The 22986-nt window shown below is 34.6% G+C and overlaps 1 protein-coding gene across 1 annotated transcript; it reads right to left on the reverse strand.

The window, feature by feature from the left end:
• Positions 1-658: 658 nt before the first annotated feature.
• On the reverse strand, positions 659-20091 carry LOC121995036 (protein SAWADEE HOMEODOMAIN HOMOLOG 2-like; the record flags this gene model as incomplete). The annotated part of the gene is made up of 9 exons (XM_042548884.1): positions 659-1180; positions 1535-1654; positions 5995-6138; positions 6369-6420; positions 6962-7025; positions 17669-17810; positions 17883-17928; positions 17996-18081; positions 20062-20091. Coding segments are annotated over 9 exons (1074 nt in total), but the record flags the coding sequence as incomplete, so codon positions are not given.
• Between the last annotated feature and the right edge of the window lie 2895 nt (positions 20092-22986).

Genomic DNA, 22986 nt, shown 5'->3' on the forward strand with positions numbered 1-22986 from the left:
ACCATAGCCTGTGGAGTGTCTGTGCATGCATCCCAAGCATATGCACGTTTTTCGAAGTGTCCTAAGAAAAAACAAGCTAAAAAATGTCTCTAACACTCTTTCTTAAGCGAGCACGCAAATCTTTGATGTAACAAGCTAGAAGCTTCTAAAGTATGATTTGCCTACATGATGTTCCCTATCCTTTTCCGCACAAACTTCCATAAAAATACGATGGCACGTGTACTAGTTCTTTTGTAAGCCAATTGTCCGCCAACCGATCAAGAGGACGCTCGTTCGGTCTTATAGGGTGTAGCACCTGACTCGGCGATCACTCAGCCTATCTCTGGAATTGAGCGAAGGAACATTGAGTCCGATCGACCCTAAAGCCCGATTGGCCCCGACCACGGATCAAGGAATTCATTATTTGCCAATGAGGATAGCTTGCTGATCCCAGTTGCTATACTAACTCCAACCGAGTTGAATGCCCGGTAGGACATTCGTGTCCAACCGGCTATGTAATCCAATCGGACAATCCATAGTGTTGCAAGTGCCTTTGTCTTCCTATTAACTTTGACTGCCACATCAGTAGACCTTCATTGTTTTGATCCACTTTTCGAGGGTCATCTTCATTGCCGTATCAAGATCTATTTCATTATTTTATCAAGATATTATGCATGACTAAACCAAAATGTTCATCGACCAACAATGATATAAAGCAAAATGAGAAATAACCGGTCGTTACTTTGAGTTCATCCTACATCTACCATCAAAAACAGGTTTGTTTCCCACCATAAACAAATACCGCATCGAACTAGGTAGTTTCTTCTTGTTGGGACTCCATACTCTGGGGATTCACTGCAGTCACCTCCACTATAACCTTCATAGGGGTGCTGCCACTATTGTCAGCTGTTGCAACTGCTACTGCTACTGCTACTGCTACTGGTGCTGGATTGTCACCATGGGAGCTACTTGAATCCTTTGGATGAGGAAGGGGGATTGTCGTTACCTCATCAGTGTTGACATCCATTAGCTTGCGCTGTTTCCTGCTCCTTTGTGAATTCAAATCCTTGGAAGAAATCAACGTGATGTCTTTCATTGTAGCTTGCTGATCAGTGGGACCAGTTGCTTTTGAAGCTTGCAGCACCTGTAAACGGTAATCAGTTTCGGGGCGCCTACATACCTTTCTCAATGGAACTATCTCCTGCAAAAGAAAATGAAACTGTAAGTTGATTCATGTATCAAAAAGTAATTTGACAAAAGAAGTTTTTGCTAAATATTTTCATTTGCAATCTAAAATTCAAAAAAAATCCAAAGAACTTGAACAAAATCAATTAAGTATTCATGGAGAGACATTAGAATGAGGTTTACAATCTACCTAAATTGCATTTGTCCTTTCATCAGCTTTATATCGCATTCTTTCCACCAATCACTTTGGCTGATACTTGTCATGCATACCATCGCCCAAGAATGAAAATTTGTTTTGTATTTTAAGTTTTCCTATTTATTTGATTGTCCATAACAATATCAAAGATAGAAAATTTATTATATATGCTACCTCGGATAGGTCATGGTCATAGCGAACAAGGAATCTACACCTGCATCCGCGTACATCATGCCTTCGTCTTTGTACATCAAGAACATGAGCATCAAAGTAAAGAGCCTGTTCTTTACCTTCCTGAAATAATTGCAAATAACAAATAGTAAAATAATTGCTTTCAAAATCATTAATTGCAAATTAAGATATTTTATGTTGCATTGTAAAGAATGCAAGAGATAGCAAATAATAAGTTCTTCAAACTTCTGGCTGAATGAAAAAGAAGACTTGAAAAAAAAAAACAAATGTGTATTTCAAACAGCGTTATAATCAAGGTTTAGTATATCGACAAGAAGCCAAAACAACTAGCCATTTTGGCTTAACTAGACAATAGCCATGTGCAAATGCACACAATAGATTTAATTTATATAATTTTATTATTAAAAAATACTTAATCATAAACTCTTTTTTTTTTACCTCTTAAAATTTTAAAATAATATCTCAAATAAATCAATTGGAAAATTCAGGAAAAAAAATAAAAGATTTATTGATTATGAGAAATTAGTAAATATAAACATAAAGAGTATGTAAATTATATTAAAATTCTAAGAATTCTGTACAAAAAGGTAAAAAGAAAAATATAAAATAAGCTTTTCTCTATGCATAACGTAATAATGAATGTAATTATCTGTAATCAATTTAAAATATAGTATATGCAATTAAATCACGATGATAAAATATATGCATAAATAATATTTAGTTAAAATAAAATAAAAAGGTTATCAAATGTATGGATAAAACATGTCTAAAGATGAATAAAAACATTAAGAAAATTAATAGGATGGAGATACATGAATAAAGGAGCATGAGAATAACAAAATTGTTAGGAATTCCCAATCTTTTTACCCCTTAAATAGTTGGCGATCATGTAGACATGACATACTTCAACTGGATGGTAAAGATACTATCTTTAATTAATTAATTGACAATAACACAAGGATGTCTTTAACTCCGCCCATGACGACCGGTCATGGTCGGTCCCAAGCCCGGATAAAAGAGGAGGGTTACGCTAGGTTGCCAGCCAACGTCAAACTATGACAAATATTCAATGAATGGATCCATTAAACTATTGTGATAATGCTAAGTTGTTCCCCGGAAGGAACGCGTTGCAGGATCCGACTGTAACGTCTCGACAAGGACTGCTACATCTCCATAACTCAGGTGTAGTGCTAAATATACAAGAGTTCGCGTTACAAGGTCCGATTGTAGCAAGGACCGCTACATCTCCATGAGAACTTGGGTGTAGTGTTAAATAGGCAAGAGTTCTCACACCATAGGTTGGATAAGAACAAATATGATAGGAAAACTAATAATCTAAGATTTGGAATATAGGAACTCTCACTGGTTAATCAACGGAGGTAGTAGATACGATGATTAGGAGAAAAATTAGTATTTTGTGTACAAGAGAGAAAATGGATATGCGAGAAGGCAAAGATGATAGAGAACTCGGGTTTTAAGTTATGGTACATTGGAAAGAGTAAAGCAAGAAATGGAGTGGGTATCATTGTAGTAAAGCAAGATTTGGAACATGGAATATAGGAACTCTCACTGGTTAATCAATGGAGGTAGTAGATACGATGATTAGGAGAAAAATTAGTATTTTGTGTGTACAAGAGACAAAATGGATATGCGAGAAGGCAAAGATGATAGAGAACTCGGGTTTTAAGTTATGGTACATTGGAAAGAGTAAAGCAAGAAATGGAGTGGGTATCATTGTAGATAGTTTGTTAAAGGATGAAGTTGTAGGAGTAGTTAGAAAAGGGGATAGAATTATAGCCTTTAAGATAATAGTGGCAAAAGAAACTATGAACATAATTAGCGTATATGCACCACAAGTAGGATTATATGAAGTTACCAAATCAAGGTTTTGGGAGGACTTAGATGAAATATTACAAAATATTTCACCAAATGAAATGATTTTAATAGGAGGTGATCTAAATGTGTACGCCTGAGTGAAAACGAGGAATACGAGAGTACGGAGTTATGAGTTCGAACGAGGAACGAGGAAGGAAAACTATATTAGATTTTATGATAGATATGACCTTATATTAGCTAATACGCTTTTTAAGAAAAGAGAACAACTAGTCACATTCAAAAGTGGAATAATAAATCGCAAATCGACTTTCTTATGATTAGGAAGAAGGATAGAAAGATTTGAAAGATCGCAAAGTCATCCCTGAGAAAGTTTAACCACCCAACATAGGGTAGTAGTGATTCGCCTCAAACATAGTATCAATAGAAGAAAATATATACAATTCCTGAATATGACGTGTTAAAGGACGGGAAACAAAATATATTTAAGGAGAAGGTATACAAGCATTAGGTGAAATATACTATGACTCTAATACAACACGCGATCGATGGTATCAAAGTTGAAAATAGTAGCTAAGAGTGTACTGTCAAAGGGACATGCACCACTAAGTAAAGAATCTTGGTGGTGGAACGAGAAAGTACAAGAGAAAGTAAGGAAAAAACTTATAAGGAATTATATATTTGTAAGAATGAGGAAAACTTAAAAATATACAATAGCCAAGAAAGAAGCTAAAAAGTAGTGAGTGAAGAAAAATGAAATTTTTGAACGCTTATATTAAAAATCGGATACAAAAGAAGGGAAAGAGACATTTATAGAATAACTAAAGTGAGAGAAAGGAAAACAAGAGATCTTAGCCAAATAAAATGTATTAAAGATGAATGTAATAGGTATTAGTAAACGATGGAGAAATAAAAGAGCGAAGAGGTATTTTCATCAACTTTTAATGAAAGTTTAGTGACCAACTTAACTTAGGTAATTTAATTAGATCAAACGAGCATAGAAATTTTAATTTTATCGTAGAATTCAAACTCGTAAGTAAAACAAACTTTAAACGAGATGCACAACGGAAAAGTCATTGGACCGTATGATATTCCGATAGAGGTATGGAAGTGCTTAGGAAATAAGGTATTGAACGACTTACAAAATTATTTAACACGATATCGAAACGAAAAGAACGCCTCGATCCATGGAAGATAAGTACTTAGTTCCTTGTATAAAACAAGGAGACATACAAAATCAGGTAAACTATAGGGTATTAAACTAATGAGTCATACTACGAAACTTGGGAAAAGTAATAGAAAAAGATTAAGGAAGGAAACCATGTGACAAAAATCAATTGATTCACGTCCGAAGGTCGACAATAAGCTATACATCTCCTGTATAATTAATCGAAAAATATCGAGCAAAAACAAGATCTACACTGATATTCATTGATTTAAAAAGCCTATGATAGAGTCCCAAGAGAAATTATACGAGAATTTTAAAAGAGAGGTGTTAACAGAATATATATCGATCTAATTAAGGATACGATGAGGACGTAACGACTGTGAGTAAAGACTTCGTGCAGAGTAATCAAACATTTTCAATAAAGATAGGTTACATCAAGGATCAACCATAAGTCCCTATCTTTTATACTAATTATGAACTAACTCATCACAAGACATTCAAGACATGCATCAGTGTACGCTGTTTCATGATATTATTTCGTAGATGAGACACGTGAAGGAGTAAATGCTAAGCTAGAATCTGAGGAAACACTGTAAGGAAAGATTTTAAGCTTAGTAGATTAAAGATGTAATATATGGAATTTAAGTTTAGCAATATTGTAAGTAATGAAACAATTGTTAAGATAGAGAGGACGCCCGAACCGAGAGATTTAATATTTAGGATCATTTTACAAAACGATGGAGGGATCGAGAGAGATGTCTTACATGTAATACAAATGGAGAGGAGCGTCGGGTGTTTTATGTGATTGTAAAATACCTCTTAAACTTAAAGGTAAGTTCTATAAAACCGCAGCTAGACTGCCATGTTATATGAATCGAATGTCACACGACTGAGCACACGAGCATAAGACGAGAGTCAGTAGACGAGGATGTTAAGGTGGATGGGACATACGAAGACGGACAAAATAAGGAACGAGAGCATTAGAGAAAGTCTGAGTTGTATCTATCGAGGACAAACCCGAGAGACACGCTTAAGACAGATGATACGTACTTGTATCACCAATAAATGCTCCAGTTAGGCGATGTGAAACTATGATAAACATGCATATCAAACGAGGAAGAGGACGACCAAAAAAGACTTGGTTAGCAACAATAAAACAAGATAAAATTTATTTAAATATAGATGATGATATAATAGGAGATAGGGCTCAATGGCGTAAAAGGATTCATACAGCTGACCCCACCTAGTGGGAAAAGGCTTGGTTGTTGTTGTTGTTGTTGTTGTTGAACACAAGGATGTCTTTAGGTATGGATCTAACAATTCAAGATGTGTTATATTCCTGTGTACTAGAAGCTTCAACTTTCATGTTCAGAATGTTCACCATCAAATGAAAATCACCCATATACGAAGGCTAATTTAGAAAACTAACATGGGAAGTCACCTGAAAGCAAAGGATGAGATCTCCAGGAAGTACAGCAACACATTCAGCAGCTTCGCATGGAAGTGATCGCTGTCTAACGCATCTGCGTACATTAATCCACTCATCCTCTTCCACACCAAACCCAGAGAACCGAACTCGAACTTCCTGGAAAAGAGAATACAATGATTTAGAGAAAATGAATGTTCCCTACATTTATACCATCAGTTACTAGGTTGGAACAAACATAGTTTCTCATCTCAAGAAGTAACTTGCCACAAAGGCAAACTACAAAATGATAATATTGTTTGAACCACTGAAAGTGTTGAGTTAGATATTAAGGTAACAAAAAGTGCCTGGAGCACAACAAAATGGAAGTGGAATTTGAATATAATTACCGGGTCACCAGTTTCAAACAATCTATGGGAAAGAAAGGCAGAAACATCATACCTGCATATTAAGTCACTATTAGTTTTAATGTGGAAATAGAAGGATAATTATCATATAGCATATCAAGTTGCATTAACTAGTCAGAGAATGTGATCTGATTGTCAGGAAATTTGCCTAAAACAGGCCTACATGAACCCAAATTTGTTTTGCTAATTTATGTTGATCACGTTTTAGTTTAGATGTAGTCTGTACAATGTTTTATAAACAAATTTCATCATTGTTTCTTATATTATCCATTTCAGTTACTTGGATGATGTTGTACCCTCATGATTTCTATATTTTCACCTCATGTCATAAGGCATCCAGTTGTATATCTTTCAAACAGACTGCTTTAATAAAAAAATTAGATTTACTTGGCCTGCCAAAATTATCCCAAGGCAAATATAGCAGGTAAGACTGCTTGCAAGTAGTGAATTGTAAGAGAGATATTAAGCATATAAACTAGTTCATTCAGTGAATATATGAAAAGCAAATTGAATTCACATTGGTTGTGTCCTAACAGGCTATAGCAACAAAATCTGAGATAAGGAAGGATTTTCACCATGCTCCATCCCTCGCTGACTTTGCTTCGAATTCCACCAGACCATTATCTGTAGAACTCCGTCCTAGATGACAAAATAAGAGGATCATTCAAGGTGGCGAAAGATAGAGAGAACTGATATCCAGATATAGAAATGGATCAACCAAAAAGTCAGTTAGGTGAAGGGCACTTACTACACAGGCATTCCAGGAGGGTTGCACTTTCACATGCAGTTTACTAAGAAAGGGTGAAGACCTTGCTCCCTGGAAGGATGAAGCAAGGTGCAGGACCACTTGATATGCAAGCATCTCAGGAGGGTCTGACTATCCCATACAGTCAACTAAGAAAGGAGCATAGTTTGACCTACAGGAGGGTGGAACAAGGTGCAGACTCCTCCGCACTCAAACTACATGATCACTTGGTACATGTTTCATGGGTCGATAAAAGAGGCTAAGTTACCATGTACCCAGGGGAGAAACAACAACAACAACAACAAAGCTTTATCCCACTAGACTCCTACTATATCATCATCTATACTTAAATAAATTTTATCTTATTTTATTATTGTTAACCAAGTCTTTTTTAGTCTTCCTTTTCCTCATTTGATATGCGTATTTGTCATAGTTTCACATCACCTAACTCGAGCATTTATTGGTCGTCTAAGTACATATTCATACCATCTTAAACGTGTCTTTCGGAGTTTTTCCTCATAGATGCAACCCTGACTTTCTCTCTAATGCTCTCATTTCTTATTTTGTCCATCCTCGTATATCCTTACATCCACCTTAACATCCTCATCTTTGTAACTCTCATTTTCTGCTCATGTGCTTGAGTTATAGCCTAACATTCAACTTCATATAACATAACAGGTCTAACTGTAGTTTTATAGAACTTACCTTTAAGTTTTAGAGGTATTTTACAGTCACATAAAACACTCGACGCTCCCCTCCATTTCAACCATCTTGCTTGTACTCACATCTCTCTTAATCCTCTATTGTTTTAAAAACGATCCTAAATATTTAAATCTTTCGGTTCCGGGCCACTCGTCCTCTCCTATCTTCACAATTGTCTCATTATTTTTAATATTGCTAAACTTAAATTCCATATATTCTGTCTTTAATCTACTAAGTTTAAAACCTTTCTCTTTTAGTGTGTTCCACCAAGATTCTAGTTTAGCATTTACTTCTTCACGTATTTCATCTACCAAAATAATATCTGCAAACAACATACACTACGGTACTGTGTCTTGAATGTGCACAGTGAGTTCATCCATAATTAGTGTAGAAAGATAGGGACTTAGAGCTGATCATTGATGTAACCCTATCTTTATTGGAAATGTTTTAGTTACTTTGCTTCAAGTCTTTACTCTGTTGTTACATCCTCGTATATATCCTTAATTAGTTCAATATTTGTTATGCTAACACCTCTCTTTTCTAGAATTCTCCATAAAATTTCTCTTGGGATTTTATTATAAGTTTTTTCTAAGTCAATGAATATCATGTGTAGATCTTATTTTTGCTCTCGATATTTTTCAATTAATTGTCTAAGATGTATAGCTTTTATTGTCGACCTTTCAAGCATGAACCCAAATTGATTTTCGGTCACTGTGGTCTCATTCCTTAATCTTTTTTCTATTACTTTTTCCCAAGGTTTTATGGTATAACTCATTAGTTTAATACCCCTATAGTTTACACAATTTTATATGTCTCCCTTGTTCTTGTATAAGGACCGAACTGTGGTCTCATTCCTTAATATTTTTTCTATTATTTTTTCCCAAAGTTTCATGGTATGACTCATTAGTTTAATACCCCTATAGTTTACACAATTTTATACGTTTCCCTTGTTCTTGTATAAGGGAACTAGAGTACTTAGCCTCCGTTAATCAGATATTTTTTTCGTTTTCAATACCATGTTAAATAATTTTATAAGTCATTCAATACCTTTCCCTAGGCACTTCCATACCTCTATCGGAATATCATCTAGTCCAACGGCTTTTCCATTATGCATCCCTTTAAAGTTTGTTCAACTTCTGAAGTTTGAATTCTACAATAAAAATTAAAATTTCTATACTCATTTGACATACTTAAATTACGTAAGTTAAGTTTGTCGTCTAAACCTTCATGAAAAAGTTGATGAAAATACCTCTTCTATCGCTTTTTTATTTCTCCATCATTTACTAATACCCTATTACATTCATCTTTAATACATTTTATTTAGATAAGATCTTTTGTTTTCCTTCTCTCACTTTAGCTATTTTATAAATATCTCTTTCCCCTTCTTTTGTATCCAATTTTTGACATAATTATTCAAAAGTTTCATTCTTTACTTCACTCACTACTTTTTACCTTCTTTCTTGATTATTGTATATTTTTTAAAGTTTTCCTCGTTCTTATAAATATATAATTCTTATAAGCTATTCGTTTTTCCTTCACTTTCTCTTGTACTTTCTAAAATATCTAGACACTTGCATGGAAGTTCTTGACACTTAAGCATGCTCATTATCTTTCTGTTTAACCTTGTGGGAATATACCCAAGGGGAGAGCAAGAGCCAGTTTAATATTTTTGGAGAGCCAATCTCCAAACCTCATAGCCAATTTCTCAAACTTTCCAAAGGAGCTTCATCAAGTCAACTGACTTAGGAAATAATAATAATCATTAATAGCTACTTCTAATCATTAATGGATGAATTTCCCTTAATGAGCGGTTGATTTAAGAATGTTGGGCTCATGGGTCGTCCGCTGCGAGCGCTTTCTAATTTACCTTAGTGGTTAGTTAAATACTTTCGTGGGACCGGGCCGGTTACCCCAGGATTAGTCAACATAAGCTGGATACCCGATGCCAACTAAAATAAAAATAATAAAAAAAAGAGATGTAATGAATGCAAGCTTCCTAAAAGTCAAAAACAAGAGACACACCGTAAGCAGTGTTCTAAAATACGCCCTAGGTGGCCACCTAGACACTCGGCGGGCAGCACCGGAAAGGTGCTGATCGGCTAGCCTAGGCGACCCATGTGGCGCTAGGCGTAGCGGAAACTCCGATTTTTTTTTTTGCCATTTAAAGCCCTCAATCCTCGATCTCACACCGTTTCGACTCCCTGACTGCCTCTCGCCTCCTCCGGACAATCGGTAAGTTTTTAAATTTATGTTATGTAATTTTTTTTTGCTATTGTCGCCCGCAAAGCATCTAGCGGCGCCGAATGCATCGCCGGAAGCTTCTAGCGGCATTGGATGCTTCACCAAATGCTTCCCGCGGCGCCAAAAGCGTCACAAGACGCACCTGCCGTTACGCGACGCTGGTGCAGAACGCGTCCCCGACGCTTTTGGTGCCGCCGGAAGCCTCCGAAGAAGCTTCCGGCGGCCCCGAACGTGCTGCCATCGAAGTTCGACGCAAGCGCTATCGAATGCGCACGATAATAGCGACGGTACAGCGAACTCACGATGTTTTTTTTTTTTAAATTTATTTATTATTTATTTAATTCAGCATCCTCACTTAATAGGGTAATTCAATAGACTTTTATACACCGAATTAAATTATACCAATAAATTATAAAAACATATTTAAAATTTAAAAATTTGATAAATATTATTAATTAATTTATATTTTTTATTTAATATTAAAATTATAATAAATTTTATTAATTCATATAAATCATATTTATATTCATAATTTTATACTAACTTTTTTTTAAAAAATCTAGTAAATTTTATTAATTCATATAAATTACATTTATATTTGATAATATTATTTTACTAATTTATATTAATATTTTTTTACTATTTTATATTAATAAATTTATTCTTAAATCACTTTTTAGATTATCACAATTACAATGGCGAGCATCTTCGACGATGGCGTCACTCAACCCGAATCCGGGATTCTTAAGAGAAAGTCAAATGACATCGGATGAGAGTTTGGATGTTGATTGATACTAAGAATCTCGACAAAATTAAATACAAGTTATATGAAAAAACGATATCGAGGGAGTGTATAGGATCAATGAGCTCATAGCAAATATACTTGAAAATGTATCTGGTTGTCGAAAAGCATCTCAAGAAGATAAAAATAAGTGCACACAAACTATTTTAGAAGGGAGAAACATAAAGAAGAACAAAATAATTGGAGAACAAAGCTGTAAAGTAGAGGTGATTATTTTTCTAGACGAAGAAAAAGGTCCTAAAATTGAAGGGATAGATGGAATTAAAAAACCTCTTCTACTTAACCCCATGGATAGATATGCATCGACAATTGTTCCAGAAAATATAGGTTCCAGTGGGAGTAAAGTACTTCGCCAAAAAGATATAAACGAGGCTCTTTCAAGAGAGAACTCAACAAGTTCAACAATACGTTGGGAGATGAGTTTATGAAAATGGAATCTCATTCACTACCGTTGATAATGATAGCCAAGCAACTAACGAAGGCAATGAGTCAATTTAGACCAACATTCAAGCCTCCAACTCAATATCAACTTAGGGAGCCACCTGAAAGTCGAAGTTGAAAGAGCAAAGCAACCGCTAAAGAAACATGAAGAAGAATATGCAAAGAATGAGCGCTCGATCACGATAGATGAATGGAGTGATAGAAAATGAAAAAGCATCTTAAATATGTGTTAATTGCAAGCTGAGTACTACATTTTTAGAGTCTAAGGAGTTTTCAAACGAGGCATATATAGTTGACCTTTTTTTTTTGAGTATGTTGACAAGTGTGCTGAACAAGTAGGAGCTCGTAATATTATTCAGATTATGACAGATGTACGAACGAAATAATTATCAAGAAAATCGATGAGGATATTCGAATTGTTAAATCTGTCCGTTAATTAAGTAGAAAGTATCGTTCATCCTTTGCAAACAAAAAGGTTATCGAGCAGTCTTGCCTTTCACCATCTTCATTCGCCACTATAAGAAATACTTCACATTGAAATGTTGAAGAGAGACATAACTTTCCACCAGATTTGATCGAAGCAAAATTGATCAAAAAATAGTTCATGTCAAAATTTACAAATCTTCGATATATTAGGCAAATAAAACAAACAAAAATGACTCTACTTTTTCCAGAGTAATTAAGGGAATGGACATTTTGTTTCAAAATATTCGCTCATTCGTAAGACTTTTTCGATCGACAGATGGATATGTAAAGCCATCGATGGGGTTTCAAACTAAAGAAGACATCAAGGTGGCCCTGAACGTAGAATCAAATTATCAACCTATTAATTGAGTCAAAAATAAAGGATAGACTTGACATATTATTGCATACCACTGCATTTTTATTGAATCCCTATTTTTTATAAAGATAGTTCTATTACATTATGAGGAGGTCGCGACGTGGATTTTTGAATGTATGAAAACTTTGTATGTCAATGAGTTAGATCTACAAGATACAATTATTAACAAGGAATTGACAAAATAGAGACAAGACTAGGTTATTTGGAAAAACATTAGCAGCAAAAGTATGTGGAAAAAAAATGATGATACATTTGATCCATGTGTATAGTGGAGTACATACGGTGCTCACACATCCAACTTGCTAAGAATGACATCGAGGAGACTTTCATTAACTTCAAGTTCATCTAGGTGTGAAAGAAATTGGAGTGCATTCGAAGGAGTAAGTTTTAAACTTTAAGTCTTTAATTAAAGTATTAATTTTTAAAGTTTTATATTCATGTTACTAACTATAATATTTACTCTCTCTCTTTAAAGATTCATACAAAGAAAAGAAATAGGTTCGATGTCAACAGATCGAACAATCTAGTGTTTGTCTAATTTAATGCTAGATTGTTGAATAAACAAAAAAAAAAAAAAAGAAGAAATGTCGATGTCCATCTTGCAAAAGACGCTTCAAATGCAAAAGTTGGATTATGCATGGTGGAGAAGATGATGAAGTTGAACTAGGTTCTGGGCTCACATGGCAAATGGTTGATGAAGCAAGTGGAGCATTTGAAAATTTACAACTCCGAAGAAGCTCTAGAGTGAGAGAACTTCACGAGGATGATTTTGCGTTCAAAGAATAAGAGAATCATAATGATGATATCGAGTTCAGATCCGATGAAGAACAAGTTGACAATTATGGAGAAGTAGAATAAATTTAATGCCGAGTTTGTGTCCGATAATTTTGAGTTCGTGTCCAATGATATTTTATTAGTTGTGTAATTTTGATGAAGTTACTGTAGAGTGGGTCGAATTTTTAGGGGTCAATCATGTTATCTATATTCTGTTCTCCTGTGGAATCCAAAGATGGAGCTTGTGAGCTTGATGCTTGGGTTGGTACTCTGTGCCTAGCCAGGGTAGCCCGGTAGGCTCTGGATGAAAGTGTTTAACTTGCTAGCCGTTTGTTACTCATTCTTTCCGTCTTCTTTTAATAATGATGAAATAGAGTAGTATGCTGGATAGTAAAATTGAATGGAAAGAATCTAGTACCCATTTCCTTTGGCCTGTAAATTTTCTCGGTGAAAGTTTTTCCTACTAGAAAATAAGTGTCGATCTTCAATTTTGTCTCATCCCAAACGTGTTCCTCGATAGAGGCACGCCAATGTTTGAGTTGATCAGCAAAAGCGAGAGGAGCTTCTCAATCAAAGTCTGGGTCGGATGGGTAGTCTTCTAGTTCTGCTTGGTAACCACCAACCTTATTAACGTCAATTTCAACTAGATGTCGAGCGGATTCGATTTTGAGTTCCAGCCATTCAGGTGGAGTACTATCAAATGTGTTGTGCTCAATTTCGTGAGAAAGTCTTTAACTGAATCGGGATCATGGATCCATAATTATGCAGGAGACCATAGTCTAGTAAAGTAAAAGGAGTAATAATTCGGCCTTTGTAGGCAGTGTTTGTGTAAGTTTCATAATCCATATTGGCTCTACGAAAAGAGTAAATAAGTTGGCATTGACAGCCATATTTGTCAAAGTCAATACAAGGTGGGTCTTTCTTTTGACATTTGAGTTTGGGGCTGAACTCAGCCTCATAGACTATTGTCATACCATCAGGAGGAGTTTTATGAAAAGCTTTCAGAGCTTCACATAGTTCCATAAAAGTTTGTAAAGTTGATTTTTCAGTCAAACTGCGTACGTATGTGGTAATGTCTTCAGGAATAGTATTTGGAAAACCTGCTAAACGAGTTTTAGAGGTCCTTTGTAAGGTTGTAGCCTTATTTTGTTCTTTGAGTTGGGTTAAAGTCAAATAGTCGAGCCTGTGGATTTTTGCAGCACCTTCTGACATGTGAGTAGAACTGTCTTCAAGCTCACTTCCTAATATTTAAGCATAAGTTGGTAGAGTGTGAGTGTCTGAGCCAGTAGCTTGTAATGGAATTGCTTTAAGTAAGGAACTGATAAAAAAGTGTGGACCAAGTTTCGCCCTAGCAACTGTAAAAGCTTCTTCCAGAGAGTAAAAACTCTTAAAGTAGGGATGTTCCAAGTCTTGTATAGCCAAGTTGGTTTCTTCCCAAGTAGAGTAGACCCCTACATGGGAACATGAGAAAACCACGTAACAAGAGAACTTCTTTCCCGCTAATTTTTGTACGGTAGTAAGGAAATAGTTGGAAAGCGCATTAATGACAACAATTTTGTGTCCGGAGCTTCCAGGTAGAGTGGGAATATGCCAAATGCTGTCAAGGAGACAGTTTTGAATGTGGTCCAGTTTATATCTTGCAGAGAAACGAAACTGATCCTTAGGTTGGGTAAATAGTTGTAAGTCTTGGTTACCAATCCGCATGACTTTGGTAGAAAAAGTACGAACCTTTCTTGGTATGTCCATAATTTTATAAGGAGTCACCAAAGTTAATCACAAATAGTTAATGCAGTAGTCTAGATAATGTATCAGCTAATGAGTTATTAACTCCTTTTACGTGTTCCCATTGTATGCTTAAGCCTTCATAATTATAGTATCAGAATTTTCGCCAACACTTAGTATCGAGGCCTTTCCTAATGTGTTTTGCTAACTATATTTTACAATGGCTTCACAATCTGCTCTAATAGTGATTTCTTGTTTGTTATAGATAAATAACCTAAAAGCCTCTAAACAATAGATTACTGCTAAGATTTCGTAATCCAGTGATATTAAATGCCTTTTTTCTTGGTATTTTCCAAAGGCATACCTACATAAGTTTTCAGCTACTTTAGGTTCATATTTAGATATTTTTCGGTAGAAAATGCCTCCCCAACTGGTTTCACATCCATTTGTTTCAATAACTAAGTAGTCAGAATCCAGAGATAAGGTTAGTTTTGGAATAGTTTTAACCAAATATTTAATCTGTTGTGCTAAGGTTATATCTTGCTAATTAAAATGTTTTTGTCCGGCCAAAGATGTTTTATTGTATAAAGGCCTACTAATTTTTCATATATCCTTAAGGTAAGGTCATGCATAGTTTAGTAGACCTAAAAACGCTCGTAAAGTCTTAGTATCTTCCAATTTATCAAGAAAAGTAAGGATTTTTGCAGAGATACGAGGTTGTAATGTTATTTATCCTTGCCCTATTTCAGCTCCTAAGAATTCTTATGTGTTTCTCGCTAATTTTATTTTCTTTCTAGAAATGATGAGACCATGTTGTTCAAATAAATTAAAAATAATATGTAAATGGGCTTAATGTTCTTATTTAGTTTTCAAGAAGACTAGAATATCATCAATATAAACATAGGTAAACATAGAAACAGGTCGAAGATATCCATTTTTCGTTGAAAAATTGGGGAGCTATTTTAAGGTCAAAAGGCATAACAAGCAATTTAAAATGGTCGTCGAGTAGTCGGATGTATTTTTACATGCCAAAAGCCTGATTTCATATGGAATTTTGAGTAGTATTTAGAATGTTGTATCTTATTCAAAAGTCGATCTTTATCTAGAATTTTGTAATCATCTTCTTGGCAATTATCATTTAATCTTTTATAATTAAACACCATTCGTGACTATCCACGCTTTTGTTCTGCTCTTTTGTTGACTATAAAAGTCGAGCTTCTATGTCTGAGGTAGATCTTTTATGACACCTAAATATAATAATTGTTGGATGTACATTTTGCATTCCTCAATTTCCCAATTGCTATATTTTAAATCATGGGCTTTAATTATTAGGCCTGGATTAATGATTACTAGTTTACAATATACTTTGTTCCTATCCCAATATTTGGTTGGATTGTCACCAATAATTTCTAGTTTTTCTAATCTAGAAATCAGAGAGTCTAAATCAGGTTGATGAGTATTAATCGTCTGTATTAATTATTTTGGGATTATTAGGTTAGTAGGAATATCCCATATAGCAATATAATCATTTGTAGGCCTAGACTAGCTAAGTATTTCTAGTTTTCCATATTCAGAAAAAGCTAGAGCGCAAGTTTAAAGAGAAGTAGAGGTACAGGCACCTGTTGTGGAGCACTAACAAGTAGTTTCAGCCGATTTGCTAGTTGGGTTATCTGGTGTGTGGAATAGTAATTGGATGAACAATTGAGGGATAATCTGAGACAATAGGGGGGTGTTTGGTTGATGAGTTTGGGAATGAGGGAATGGAATGATAGTAAAAGATAGTGTTTGGATTGTGGGTTTGAGAATCACATTTTGGGAATGATTATCAAATTTATGGGAATCAACCAAACCCATATAACTTGATGGGTTTCATTTCCATTCCTATTCCCATTCCATCCTACTATCAAACTCATACCCATAGTCATTCCCATCATTTAACCAAACGCCCCCTAGGTGAGATTATTGGTGTAGAAAAATAACATAATCTTTGGTAAGGAAAAAAGCTCGATCTGGTGCTAGAAGAAAATTGAGTCCTAAAATAAGATGGATGTTAGGGTGTAGTAATGGTTTAACCCATAATTTTGAGAGGGTTAGGGGATTACTATAAGTACCACAATTATTGTAAAATCTTAAGTATATGCTTGTCACAAATTGTGTACAAGCTAATTGCTGACCATCAAATTGGATACTAATTCAAGGTTGAGAAGCTGTCTTAATATAAACTTTTGGTAATATTGAGAAAAGTGTAGCTTCATCAATGGTGGAGTTAATAGCCCCGCTATCTAAAAAGGCATGTAGAGTGAACTCATGGTCATGTATATTAACTACACATTTAACCATAATATCAAGAGTTTTTCTTGTGTTACATATAATGGAGGCCTTAATAAAATCATATATGTTTCTGAACCCATGGAAATTTCTAAGCCTTTTCCTTTATCAGGTGGTTGTGGAGGAGGCTATAGTAATAGTTTCTCTAATTGGGCATCAATCATGTAGAAATGGACTTTCATTTGTTTAATCTAATTTCAAATGTATCTACTCTGGTTTCTAAGAGAATATTTCTAGTACTATTTTTAGTGGGCTAAGTTATAATAGTAAAATATTTTTGGAGATAAAGATTACATGTTTATTTTCTACATAAAGTGCATGTGCCTCTTTTATCAATGGATGGGTAATAACTACAGAGATAGCAAGGGATGTTGTCTGCTCCTGTTTTCAGTAGCCAGTCATGTGTACAGGTGGATTCCTTTATTTCGGTATTAAATTGTGAAAATGCCTAGTCCCTGCCTCGGCACTAGGCGTTGGTATAGTTCCCAACTAGCACCTAGCGAATTTTAGAACATTGACCATAAGTAGAAACATAAACAGTACAACAACAATCAAATCTTATCTCACTAGGTGGGTCGGCTATATGAATCCTTTTACGCCATTGAACTCTATCTCATGCTATATCATCATCTATACTTAAATAAATTTTATCTCCTAAACATAAACAACAAACCAAAGAAAATTACCAGTAGGAGCAGACATAGGAGCAGCCACATTTGTAAATGGAATTGATTCTTCTCGATGCATAGGCACAATATTTAACTTTGCAGCTGGCTTGCTCAACTTTGCTCTCTGTGCATATCTCCTATTCTGGAACCAATTCCATACCTATAGCATCTCTAGTGTTAAGAATAGTTCGAGAAGGTGATATCTCAGTAGCAGCATGAAGAGGCAGTAAACCTGCTTTGATTGCACAACAATCTTCCCAGCTCGCTCAGAGGATTGACTTCAAAAAGCAAAAAATATTAAGAAAATTCTCAGCAAAGGTTGACCGGAAATTGACACAAACATACCTAAATTTATCTGCAAGCGCGCTTATAATCTCACGAGGTGGTATTGAATTATTTACTTCTTGCAAACAAGATTCCATCTCCAACACCTAATTAGTCACCAACAAATTTCATTAAATCACATAGTAGATTGAGTTAATGACATATTCCTATCACTCCTCAATGAGGTATGAAGACCCTATAATTATACAAAAATTCACTCAATGGATGGATAGAAAAAGGTTCATCATGGACTAACAATAGTAGAGGAACATAGAAGTATTTGATCGAGTCTACTTGATCTATGTATTCAACAAAAGTGATTCCACAGTTTGTGTTAAAACATGCAACTGCTGAATACAATTAAAAAGTAACAATATAATCCTTGCCCACTAGAAACAAAATGAAAATCAAAAGACAACTATTCCCCTTTCTTGTGCAGTTAGATAACAAATAACAAAATACATGTATTGTCAATTGTTTGCAATACTTATGTGACCTATACAAAAACCATAGGCATGGAATAAACAACTAGGAATTGATAAGAACTGCACTTCAATCCCGATAAAACCATGTAATAACTCCAAAAAAAAACAAGAATCATCAATAAGCATTTGCAGTCATCATTATGTCTGAATTGAGACAGTAAAAAAACATAAATTTTAAGTACAAACATTATAGAAAAATAATCAACCAAGAAAAAAAATACTAGTAAGAGGAGGACCAAAATACCAAATTAGCAATGGTGGAAGAGGGCACAAAATATTTTCATCATTTTAGTTTAAAATATTTATTGGAGGATGCACAAGATGTGTATACTTTCTTCAAAGCTAAGCACCAGGCAATGGCCTGGTAATTTAATTTAATATAAGTTTGCCTGGCACTTGGAAGTAAGAAAACATACAACTTTTCTCAAAAACTAACTTCTTTGTTTTCCCTGACATTCGCCTTGTCCAGTCTTGTTTTGGCAATTCCTAATAGAGACATTGAAGCCCTTACCTCATATTAGTACAGTGTTAACAACTAACAGATCTAATTGAGACTCCAGAACAAATACAAAAGCAACTATAACAAAGAAGTGGACAATTTCAAAAAACATAGAAGGTTCAATATGCATGAGAGTTTGGATAGCATGAACAAGAAAGCACACTAGTACAGTAGAATATGATCATCTCATAATAAGTAAGCACAAGGTTAATATTTTGTTAAAAACCTTGCTCTTCTATATTTCCTTTCATTTCTTGGTGAGAAAGAGTTGAAATCCTAGTTACAAACATGGAATGATAAACCAATCATGAGAAATATGCAATCCAATCGGCAGTGCATTATACCCCAAAACACACAAGGAACAGTGAATTAGTGCAAATATCTAGATCTACTGGAAAGTTTCTACTGTAAGAATTTCACCAGTTAATTGTATATTTGCATTGTTTAAGCTATCTTAATCGACCTCAGGAAGTACAGTAACAGATTCCCAAGTAGATGCCATACATATGGAGCTTAGATAGAGGCGTAGACGGCCCCATGGGCGTAGCGCAGTTGGTGACAGACTTACTGGATTGGGCACAGGTCGATTCTCGGGTCGCACAGGGTTATACCCTCCCACCTAGGAGACTGCTGCGTACCGTGATTTACCTATATGTATCTTGTCATGGGGCCAACAATACTGGCCGCTTGGGGTGAGCAAAATCACTTTTTGCCGGAATAGATAGATGCATTGATTTGTTTCATCTATAGACCAACTGTTTGATGTGATCATAGTTCCATATTCTACAATTAAGTATTATAAATTTTTTAAAAGCAACCAAAGGTCATTTGTAGCAGGTGGAAATAAATGAATCATGGCCAGAAAATGAATCATTAAAAAACCAAAAACAATAAAATCTCAATTCAATTAAAACTATAATAGCAACATTAATAAATGACTAAACATGAAGAAAGATGTTTATAAGACAATGAAATTACATTGGGAAAGGTGAATTTTATACATTAGTTCATCCAAAGAAATAGTAGAAATCTCAGCAGTGAAGGATTGCTATTGCCAAAAGACAAGTATTACTAGGATGTCTAGGATAAGCATTCATAAATACCCTCTGGAGACTAGAACAGATGGAAGCATCGGTTCATCATTAAAGATATTTCATATGTGCACTAAATGATCAAAGCACAAGATCTGCAAAAATCAATATGAACCAAGATAAACCAAGATGATTACAGGAATTTACATGCTAAGGAAGCAGAACATCTGCAAAGAAGAGAAAAAGACCCATATAAGAAATCATATTGCTCAGTTTCTTCTAAAAATTTGCTAATCCAGGAGAGGGGGGCATTTAATGCATCATGGTGAACGTGGATAGATGGATGGTTATCCTTGAGTGATTAACTTGAAAGGAATCATTCCCATCATCTGTCAGTCTGAACTATTTGAGGCCAGCTACATGATCTTACCCCTCTATTAAACTCTATGCAAGGCTCATACCTACTAGTCTTTCAAAAGTTGATTTAGAGCATTCATATATCTGCACTAGCATAGTTTGCAATTCAGGTGACATAGAACATATGTAACAACGGTGGTGCTAGTTAATCTAGTAGCTGGGAATATATTATAAAGGCTCAAATCAGTTGAAGTTACATATGTTCACAATTGGGAATTGGAACCAGTATGGACCATGTACCATACTACTACTCCTACTACTACAACAACAACAATAACAACTAAATCTTATCCCACTATTAATCCTTTTACGTCATTAAGTTCTATCCCCTACTATATCATCATCTATACTTAAATAAATTTTATCTTGTTTGATTGTTTCTAAGTCTTTTTTTATCTTCCTCTTCCTCGTTTGATGTGTATATTTGTCATAATTTTACATCACCTAACATGAGCATTTATTGGCCGTCTAAAGTATGTGTCCGTATCATCATAAACGTGTCTCTCGGAGTTTTCCCTCAATAGATGCAACTCCGACTTTTTCTTAAATGTTCTCATTTCTTATTTTGTCCATCCTCGTATGTCCACACATCCACCTTAACATCCTATCTCTGCAACTCTAATCTTCAGCTCATGTGCTCGAGTCATATCCCAACATTCAACGTCATATAATATAACAGGTCTAACCGCCATTTTGTAGAACTTCCCTTAAAGTTTTAAAGGTACTTTACAATTACATAAGACATCCGACACCCACCTCCATTTCAACCATCCTGCTTATATTTTATGTAAGACATCTTTCTTAATCCCTCCATCATTTTGTAAAAATGATCATAAACATTTAAAACTCTCAGTTCTAGACAGCTCGTCATCTCTTAGCTTAACAATTGTCTCAATACGTCTAATATTGCTAAACTTAATTTTCATATATTCTATCTTTACTTACTAAGCCTTTACTTTTAGTGTTTCCCACCAATATTCTAATTTAGCATATACTCCATGTGTCTCATCTACCAAAACAATATCATCTGCAAATAATATGCAACACGGTACTATTTCGAAAGTGTCTAGTGAATTCGTACATGATTAGTGTAAAAAGATAGGGACTTAGAACTGATCCTTAATGTAACCCTATCTTTATTGAAAATACTTCAATTAATCTGCCTAAAGTCTTCACTCTGGTCATTACATCCTCATGCAAATCCTTAATTAGTTCAATATATATTACGTTAATACCTCTTTTTTCTAGAATTCCTATAATTTCTTTTGGGACTCTATCATAAGTTTTTCCAAGTCAATGAATATCATGTGTAAATCTTGTTCTCGATACTTTTCAATTAGTTGCATGAGAATATCATGTATAGCTTCTATTGTCACTTCCATACCTCTATCGGAGTATCATATGTTCCAACGACTTTTCCATTTTGCAGCATATTTAAAGCTTGTTTTATGTCTGATGTATGAATTCTATGATAAAAATTAAAATTTCTATACTCATTTGGCTTACTTAAATTACCTAAGCTAAATTGGTCACATAAACCTTCATTAAAAAGTTGATAAAAATACATATTCGACCACTCTTTTATTTCTACATCATTTACTAGTACCCTATTACATTCATCTTTAATACATCTTGTATGGATAAGATCTCTTGTCCTCTCTCTCACTTTAACTATTCTATAAATGTCTCTTTCCCCTTCTTTTGTATTTAATTTTCATATAACCGTTCAAAAGTTTCATTCTTTGCTTCATTCCATGCTTTCTTAGCCTCCTTCTTGGATATTGTATATTTTTTAAAGTTTTATCATTCTTACAAATATATAATTCCCTATAAGCTGTTTGTTTTCCCTTCTTTCTCCTATACTTTCTTATTTCACCACCAAGATTCCTTACTTAGTGGTGCATAACCCCTTGACTCACCAAGTACACTTTTGGCTACTATTTTCAATTTTGATATTATCTTATCCCATGTCATATTAGAGTCACCATATATTTCACCTAATACTTATACTCCTACCTTCTCCTTAAATATGTTTTGCTTCCCATCAACTTCCACGACTTAATTCTAGGAGTCGTGTATATTTTCCTTCTATTAAAACTATGTTGAGGCGTACATCCAACACTATTAACTTATATTGGGTAGTTAAGCTTTCTCCAAATATGACCTTGCAATCTTTACAAATCTTTCTATTTCTCTTCCTAAGCATAAAAAAAATCAATTTATTATTGTCACTTTTGAACGTGACCAAGTATTCTTTTTTCTTAAAAAACGTATTAATTAGTATAAGGTCATATGCCATCACAAAATTCAATGTAGTTTTCTCTTCTTCATTTTTGGTTTCAAACTCATAATTCTCATGATATTACTCATTTTTCACTCCGACATGTCCATTTAGATCGTCTCTTATTAAAATCATTTCATTTGGCGGGATGTTTTATAATCCCAAAATCTTAATTTGGTATCTTCATCTAATCCTACTTGAGGTGCATATATGCTAATTACGTGCATAGTTTCTTTCCCCACTATTATTTGGAGAGCTCTAATTCTATCCTCCTTTCTAACTACTCATACAACTTCATT

The sequence above is a fragment of the Zingiber officinale genome, chromosome 6A (assembly GCF_018446385.1).
Source record: "Zingiber officinale cultivar Zhangliang chromosome 6A, Zo_v1.1, whole genome shotgun sequence".
Lineage (NCBI taxonomy): Eukaryota > Viridiplantae > Streptophyta > Magnoliopsida > Zingiberales > Zingiberaceae > Zingiber > Zingiber officinale.